Genomic DNA, 9,714 nt, shown 5'->3' with positions numbered 1-9,714 from the left:
TTGCTTAATTTTTTACCTATAGAGTTTTAGCCGCCAACGGCAAATTGTGTTCACCGACAATGTTTTCTGGAAGTATTCCTGAGCCCATGTTGTAATTTCCATTACAGTAGCATTCCTGTATGTGATGCAGTGCCGTCTAAGGACCTGAAGATCACGTTCATCCAGTATGGTTTTCCGGCCTTGACCCTTACGCAGAGAGATTGTTCCAAATTCTCTGATTTTGTGGATGATATTATGCACTGTAGATAATGATAACTTCAAACTCTTTGCAATTTTTCTCTTAGAAACTCCTTTCTGCTATTGCTCCACTATTTTTCGCCACAGCGTTGGGGGAATTGGTGATCCTCTGCCCATCTTGACCTAATAAGTTGCAAATTAGTCCTCCAGCTGTTCCTTAAATGTACATTTAACTTTTTCGGCCTCTTATTGCTACCTCTCCCAACTTTTTTGGAATGTGTAGCTCTCATGAAATCGAAAATGAGCCAATATTTGGCATGACATTTCAAAATGTCTCACCTTCAACATTTGATATGTTATCTATATTCTATTGTGAATAAAATATAAGTTTATGAGATTTGTAAATTATTGCATTCCTTTTTTATTTACAATTTTGTGACACAACTTTGGACACAACTTTAGTTGGACACAACTTTGGATTCCCAACTGGAATCAGGTTTGTATATATATATATATATATATATATATATATATATATATATATATATATATATATATATATATATATATGATGCATATATAGTTTGTACGCAAAATACATATTCTACTAGATACCTGTAATTATACAGATTAATCTTTGAGGTGTTAATCTCACATTCTTGCTAAAGATTACATCCATTTACTGTCAAAAAATATGTCTTAGTGTTAAGTCATATGGATTTACAAGACATTGATTTAATACACTTGATAGGTCATCCTAGCTTTGAGTGCAAAAAAAGCTAAGATAATAACAAACATTATCAGTATTTCCAAATGCTGAGAACAATAAAGTATATATATATATATATATATATATATATATATATATATATATATATATATATATATATATGTATATATTCTGTGACCTTTCTCTTATTATTAAAATTGCAGTTTAGAGTTGTATTTGTTATAATATCAAATATCAAATTATAAGTACAAGTTAATAAATAATGGAAAGTATAGAAATGCAGTACTAATAATTAGAAACATACTGAAACCAGTGGTTTATAATAGCAAAAAAAAAAATGGCATATAGGAAAAAAGCCAAATCAATCCATTTTTTAATAAAGACTGTTAGGGTTTTGCATGTTTTCTCTGTGCATGCTTGTTTTTTGTTCGAAGTTCACTGGTTTACTTTTACCTCTCAGAAACATGCAGAACTGGTAACTGATATGAATCTGTGTGTGTGTGTGTGTGTGTGTGTGTGTGTGTGTGTGTGTGTGTGTGTGTGTGTGTGTGTGTGTTACTGCGATTGACAAGCCTCTAATGCTGTATGTATCTTCTTTTTAGTGTTGACTGTTTTCACTGCAACCAGCATAACAAAGATACAGAAAATGAACAACAAATCAAACAAATATAAATTCAATTAAAATATTTTCTTAAAATCTTCACTATTGGTCTATTACAATTCATAAACCTATAGCATACAAGTACTATGGTCACTTAATAAATAAGGTCTGCAGGTAAGAGTGGGTGGAGCAGAGAGCATGCACCCACCAATCATCAAATATTTTGATGGCAAATGGGCGTTTATCAGTACATCTGGTGGGAAAAAAACCTGTATGTAAAGGTGTATAGTGTAAAATACCTTGTCAGTCTCCTCCTGCCTCTTCTTCTTTGACAAAGAGAGAGAGAAAGACAGAGAGAGGAAAAGAGAGAGCAGAGTGATTTAAAAAAGATTTTACAATGGCAGAATATTCCACCAACCTGCGGGTAAAACTGCCCGTGGTATGTATTGTGTTGGAGGTCATCCTCATCATCCTCTTTGGTGTCCTTGTGGAATATGATGAAGAAACTGGGGCCAAGAAGTGGCACCACAAACACTCAAATGACTCAGACATGGAAAATGGCTTCTACTACCGCTATCCCAGTAAGTGTGTTTGTGTGTGTGTTTGTGAGAGAGCGAGAGACGGAGGGCACAGCTTTACAAATGCAACCACTTTTAATAACATTTTACAGGTTAGGCCATATTAGAGATGTAACAAATCACTTTGTAGTGACATATCAAGGATGTTTACCAATTATGCATTGTTGATTATGCATTCAATGCAACTATGCATAGTTGATTATGCAATTATGTGTTGCTCTTACTTATTGTTATGACAAAATGTTAAGATAAACTTGATTAGGTTTTGCAGCACAGAAGTAATTATAAAATCATAATTGACTACAGTATGTTGTTATGTTATTTTTATTTTATTTTATTTTTTTTTTTTAATTAACAAATCCAGCTTGTCCAGTGCATGTTGCATGCCTGCAGTCCTAGACCTTATTAAAGAAAACTTTAATAAGTTTAAATCATTGAAAAATTATGACCAACCCAAGAAGTGAATAATGAGTTTAAAATGAATATTAGGGACACTGTAATCAAAAGACAAAAATATTTATGTGTATTTTTTATAGCAATTTTTGCAGAATAAAAAATAAATAAATAAAACACAATTTGCTTTGGATTTCAATTCTCTTACTTTTAATTGCGTTTATTGTACTATACTGTCTACAGTAAAGCTGTTACTATTATTAATTAGTGGATTGTGCAATTTGGTATAAGGGTCTTATTATTAAAATCCCCCTGCACTAGTCTTGACTTGCTGGGTTCTGCCGATGGATGTGGTGATAAGTGTAACTTAAGAATTTCACCTGTGCTACTCCTGACGTATTACATCATACATGAAGGACACCAGTCCCTGTGTATACACACCTGCATAACACTGTCGCTGCGGGAAAGGGAGCGGTTTGAAAGTTGAAAGATGAGACTTCTGAAATGGTTCACTGAAATTTGGCAGAGTGCCGGGGGTTTAAATTCTTAAGTGTTCATTTTTTGTTTTCTTTACTGATTGTTGAGTAATGCATACTGCCATTACTGTCATGTGAACCTTCAAACCAAGAAGGAGAATATTCCCACAGACCAATGATTAGGCAGTCAATGGATTAAACCTCTTTGATATGATTGTCTTTAAATACTGTGTTCATATTACATTACAAGGACATGTAACAGGCCTGGCACATCAATTACCACATTACCTGAGCGCTCATCAGAGAATGTATCACGTTCACTCAATTATTAGTATTTTTACAAGTATTATTTTCTGTTAATTGTAATGTTGTATGTGTGTTTTTGTTTTGTTTGTTTGTTTGTTTAGGTTTCCAAGATGTACATGTGATGATTTTCATTGGCTTCGGGTTTCTGATGACATTCCTGCAGCGTTATGGCTTTAGCAGTGTTGGCTTTAACTTCCTCATTGCAGCCTTTTCTCTGCAATGGGCAACACTCATGCAGGGCTTCTTTCATGGCATGCACGGTGGCAAGATACATGTTGGAGTGGAAAGGTGACATGCTGAGTTTATCCATAATTCTATACCTGTGCTTGTCCTTTCTCTTGTTGCTCACTCTTTATCTTATCTCTTTCATGGGTATATTTAAAAAATATTGACTGGGTAACTCTTTTGCAGCATGATCAATGCAGACTTCTGCACTGGCTCAGTGCTGATCTCATTTGGGGCTGTGTTGGGTAAGACAAGCCCAGTCCAGATGCTGGTAATGGCTATATTCGAGGTTGCACTGTTTGCTGTGAATGAGTTCATCCTTCTTGAAGTTCTTCATGTGAGTCAGTTCTTATATTGTAATCCCTTTTTTTTTTTAGTTTAAACTCTCAAATAGCGATTTGTGAAATTTTCAACTTTCCACAAATAGTATAATATAGTATTTATTTTTGACATTTGGTTGAGGTAAAGCCTTGATTGCCTTGTAGATGTAAGCTGTTATCAATAAGGTTTTGGAGGTTCCACAACTGACAGTTGAATTTGTTTAAGGAGATTAATGACTTTTCTAGCAATTGATATGTAAATAATTTTATACAGTTTAAAATAATACATTTTGATCAAAGTGACTATGACTTTGAATTTTCTTATTAATGAGGCCTACTGGGCATCTGAATGATGAAACAAAAAACGGTTGGTTTTGTGTCAGTCTCTAAAAATGCATATGCTAAACCCTGTTTGATTACTGCCATGTGATAGAGGACAGATAGAGGACAGTTAGCTAGTATGTAGGAAGGTTATCAGATAGGTATTAAATGATTCTTTGTTTAAAAAATGATACAAAAGAACTAATTTAATGCATATGTATATTTAAACACCTATAGGCAAAAGATGCTGGAGGATCTATGACCATCCATACATTTGGTGCATACTTTGGACTCGTGGTGACACGTGTGCTGTACAGGCCTAACCTAAGCCAGAGCCAAAAGAGAAATTGCTCTGTGTACAATTCTGACCTCTTTGCCATGATTGGTAAGTTAAATTATTTTCAAAGAATCACATGTGGTAGCAAGATTTCTTTCAGCTATAGGACAAAGTAAAAAACTAAACCACTTACTGTAAATTATTGTTAATTATGGTGTTAATTATTAAAATTAAACCATGTCATAATTTGGAAGCTATTAAATACAGCATGAAGAACAAAATATAAATTTGTATCAAAAATTATAAACTAGACCGGGTGCTTGAGCAAGGACAGGAACTATGTCTGCATTTCACAAACAGAAATTATTCTTAGACTTTGCTGATAATCTATCTCCAGGAACTCTCTTCCTGTGGATGTTCTGGCCCAGCTTCAACTCAGCCATCACTCATCTAGGAGATGACCAACATCGCACTGCCTTAAACACATACTACTCATTGGCTTCCTGTACACTTGCCACATTTGCTTTCTCTGCTCTTGTCAATCATGAAGGAAAACTCGACATGGTGAGCGCCCTCAAGTGGCCTACTTGTGTAATGTGTTTCAACTGACTTAGTCCTCATATGTATATTTTACAATGACTGCACAGCTGGCTGGTTATTGGCTCTGTAGTCTTACAAATAAGTGTAGAACAAACATTACGAAATGAAAAAATAAGAAAGGTGCATCTGCTAAAGTTTACAATTATTGCATATTGAGAGGAAATACATTTTGCAGTATTTTTGGTCCAACATAGAAAGCAAGATTTGCATCAATGTGAATGTAACAGTTCGATGCTTTCCTAACATAACACTGCCCAGTTCACTTATTTATCTTTTTTTTTCACATCATACCAATCTTCGTCACCTGTCAGGTGTAATCTGTTCATCATGTGTTACTGCTATGTTAATGTTATCTAAAAATGAACTTTTCTTAAGACAGTGTAATTTCAACTATTACAGAAGTCAAAACACATACGGGCTCTCAGGGGGTTACTTAATTGGAGATGGTGGAAATAGTGTTTCACAGTATGGTAATATGATCACATTGATTTTTAGGTGCACATTCAGAATGCTGCATTAGCAGGTGGTGTTGCCATTGGAACTGCTGGTGAAATGATGCTGACACCTTTTGGTTCCATGATAGTAGGATTCCTGGCTGGAACAATCTCAGTGCTGGGCTACAAGTACCTCACAGTGAGTAGTACACTCTCAAATAGTCTTAAAATTCTAACCATTTACAATTATTTGTTTCATGTGTCTTATATATCAGAAATAAAAAGTGTACTCCAAACACTCAGGAAACTGGGTTGAAAGTATATAAATATCAGCCTCTCTGAATCACATTTACCATCTAAATCACATTTAACATTTGACAACAAAGTCTAGCTGGTTTGTGCTGTCAGTAATTGTAAGAGAGGATTTAAACTGAGAAAAGTAAAAGTGAAAGTAATGTTATTAAAACAAGGGGTGTCAAGAAAATCGAAAGAAAATGAGACAAATTCCTTTTAGTGTTCTTAGTTTCAGCTCTCTAAATTGGTGGTACTCTTTTTGACAGCCTATTTTGGAGTCTAAGCTGAAGATCCAAGATACATGTGGTGTTCATAACCTACATGGCATGCCTGGAGTCCTGGGAGCCATTGTTGGCTCCATCGCTGCTGCAACAGCAAGCACTTCGATATATGGCAATGGGTGATAAAACTTTTTACTTTGAAGCTTGTATAGTATAAAGCTTGCCCTACAAAAATACAAGTTAAACACCCAAAGTATTGAAGATGGGGTCAAAATATTAATAATTTTTTAACTTTTGCATTAGAATTAATAGAAATATTTTTCATAGGCATTTAATGATTTTGCCTTCTTTTGCCTTATATGATTCCACAGGTTGCAAGATGTGTTTCCTGAAATATCTGATCATTTCACTCAAACCAATCAGGCTGTAATGCAAATTGTCTCTCTTGCTGTCACCCTGGGTATGGCCCTGATTGGTGGGCTTATTGTTGGTAAGGGACAAGAGACAACTATTTCTTACAATGAAATAAAAAAAATCATAATGTTATGAAATATGCATGAACATAAAATAGTTACATTTTTAGAGGTAAAGTGTTTTACAGACATCAGATTTAATGCTATGTGTCAATTGTGATAATTATGGACAGTATGTAGATGCTTACTGTAAAGGATGTATAGGACTCATAATAACCGGTGTGTTTTTAGGATTTATTTTAAAACTGCCTATCTATGGAGCCCCACCTGACACTCTCTGCTTTGAGGATTCAGTCTACTGGGAGGTAATAATTTACTTTGCTACAGTTACTCTGTGAAATATTAGTCAAGTAATTTTTGGCAGATAGTAACAAACCTATCCGGTCATTTTTAAACATTATTTAACTCAAGAAAGTAGAGATGACCAACATGGCATAAAATATATTAAGATGTCACATATTTTTCCATATTGTGTTTTTTTAATCAGTTGCCAGGAGAAGAGGAGACCCAACATGAACTGACTGTTGTGAAATTAGATGAAGAATCAGAAAAACTCAATTCTTAAATTACATGCCTGCTTTTGTAAAAAATGCTTGTGTGTGAATACAGTATATGTGAGCCTGTACAAATGTACTGACTTGCAGGATATACACACAAAGCTGAGCATCATTGCAACATTATATCTGTGGTCCACTCAAGAAGTATTTTTTTAATAGACTTTCATATGCAGAATGTTGTGCAAATGTGTGGTTTCAACAAGTTTGTCAAGTCAGAAGAATGTCAACATTATTTGGAGTACATCATTCTTATTAAAATTTAGACATATGTGTTTTACTGTAAAAACTGAACTTTGTGGGAAAACAACTGTGCCTACCTGTATGTATGTATCAGTATTCAACTCACTGTGGTAAATGACAAGCCATGTCCCAGTCTAGTATTTGCCTTAGATTCTGGCTGTTGGATGATAAATGTGTGGATTAATGCCCAATATATTCAACAATTCTGTGCGTAGAAATATGTTTCGGCATCACAGAATAATCTTCTAATATCTGTGATACTTGTATAATATTTCCATCAGGCATCCAAAGTAAAACAATAGTAAAAGTAAAAATGACCACAAGGTGGCAGTAATGATCAACATTCACTGTGTTAAATGCAAAACTAACACTTACAAGATTACACAAAACCGTAAAGCAATGGCAGCTACGCCCAGTTTGAACACTATGCCTTATTTCGTGGGTTCCTTCCCTGATTCTGAGGTACTCCCTGTCCAATATTGCAGTTTCTCTGCCTTAACACTCAGTATTTAACTCAGTTAGGGCAGTTAATTTGCTGCATAGCTGAATGAGATGGGAATGAATGGGAAAGAAGGCTTAAACGTTCATGACTGGGACTACTCCAGAATAATAAAATGACTTCATTCTTATGACCACCAGATGGCGGCATTGAGCCGTAGAGCGAGGTGCAGTAGCAGCAGTAACTGGCAGAATTGGTAATGATTGAGCTTTGAACGTGGCATATGTCAGTACAAAAGGGACATTTATTAGGCATAAAAAAATTAATATTTTACCCCACATTTAAAACAAAATATTGATTTAATTAAGAAAGCAAACTTATGTAACACCAATTTCTCTTCAAATATAAAATGAAATGATTTTAAAACATTAGGTAATTGGCATTATTTTGTTTCACAACTTGCATTCCTTTTTGTTTTTTGTTTTTTGTTTTTTTGAAGGTTTCTTTGGATTCTGTATTGGACACAAAATAAAATGATTTTTAAATAAAAACATTTTGTAAGAGTCTCAAATGCTAGATCACACCCAATATGGTGGTAGGACATTTGAGTGCTGTTTACTATTTTGCAGTTTATGTGCAGCTCACTGGGTCATACTACTGACCTATTTGTCAGTGAGGGCATCCTGTTTCTTTTTTATACACAGTAAAGACACATTTCTTATGACACATTTCTCATGCCTGTGGATTCTACCAGCAGCTGTATGTAATCAGATTTATGAGAACCATGCTGTTCCAAAATCATATATATTTAAATGCCCCATACTTGCAGGAACCCTCCACCATGCTTCTCTGTTGCCTGCAGACACTTATTATTGTACTATTCTCCAGCCCTTCAGCACACACACACACACACACACACACACACATATATATATATATATATATATATATATATATATATATATATATATATATATATATATATATATATATATGTGTGTGTGTGTGTGTGTGTGTGTGTGTGTGTGTGTGTGTGTGTGTGTGCTGAAGGGCTGGAGAATGGTACAATAATAAGTGTATATATATACAGAGAAGCATGAGGCATGGTGGAGGTTTCCTGCAAGTATGGGGCTGAAATTCTGCAAATAGTGCTGGAGATTTAGTCAGGATTAATGGTGTCATCAATACTTAGAAATACAAGCAGATACTTATTCATCATGTAATACCATCCGGGAGGCATCTAACAATCATCAGCGTAGAAAAGAACAATGAATCCTGGAAGTAATAGTTTTGGCCCCCACAAAGCCCTGTTCTCCACCAGTTTGTCTGAGATTACATAAATAGACAGAAGGATTTGAGGCAGCCTACAATGACAGGAGATCTGTGTTTATTTCCCCAAGATGATTGAAACAACCTGCCTGCTGAGTTTCTTCCAAATACACTAAATCACACCAAATGTTTATCTTCTGTTTATTTAATACCTTTATGTATATTGATAAAAAAAAAATAAACTATTAACACTTCTAGTTTTGAAAGCATTTTTTTATACCTGCCTAAAACATTTGCACAGTGATCTGTGTTTGTGTGTGTGCTTGCGTGTGTAGGTGATTTGTTTATTTTATTAATATTTTTAATACAGACGCCCTATGCAGTAGGAGACAATATACCTATAGATTGTTTTATACAATTTGCTTAGGCAGGTACATTGCCTAATCCCAATACTGATCCTGCAGCTTAGGATCGCTGTGGCTATAAGCAGCAATGTACATAATTATGTGATGTCGGCGAAGGCTTTTAATTCCCATGAACACTTAATGGCGCCTCCAATTACTATGGAAGGGGAACACCGAGTCCAGATGGTCTCCGCCTCATAATTAGCACAGTTTCACTTTCTGGGATCTAAAGGCTAACAGAAAGCTGGAGCTCTTATGTTTATATCGTGTTTCTGGGAGCACCCGGAGTTTCGTATACTCCAAGTGAGTGGGAATAACACCTCCTTCCTTCCTCCTCCTCCTCCTCTTTCCACCCATTTCCAAAGAGTGGTTTCGTCCT

At 35.1% G+C, this 9,714-nt stretch overlaps 1 protein-coding gene across 1 annotated transcript; it reads left to right on the top strand.

The window, feature by feature from the left end:
• The first annotated feature begins 1,798 nt into the window (after positions 1–1,798).
• Positions 1,799–8,213, top strand: rhbg (Rh family B glycoprotein). Its single transcript, XM_046848264.1, has 10 exons — positions 1,799–2,089; positions 3,363–3,549; positions 3,673–3,823; positions 4,365–4,512; positions 4,802–4,968; positions 5,500–5,637; positions 5,999–6,132; positions 6,325–6,443; positions 6,658–6,731; positions 6,914–8,213. Exons 1-10 carry the CDS (start codon positions 1,906–1,908, stop codon positions 6,989–6,991), a joined length of 1,380 nt encoding a protein of 459 aa, XP_046704220.1. The 5' UTR covers positions 1,799–1,905; the 3' UTR covers positions 6,992–8,213.
• Positions 8,214–9,714: the final 1,501 nt, after the last annotated feature.

The sequence above is a fragment of the Silurus meridionalis genome, chromosome 4, assembly GCF_014805685.1.
Source record: "Silurus meridionalis isolate SWU-2019-XX chromosome 4, ASM1480568v1, whole genome shotgun sequence".
NCBI classification, from domain to species: domain Eukaryota; kingdom Metazoa; phylum Chordata; class Actinopteri; order Siluriformes; family Siluridae; genus Silurus; species Silurus meridionalis.
Note: the sequence above shows the minus strand (reverse complement) of the source record. Positions and strands in the feature narration are given on the sequence as shown.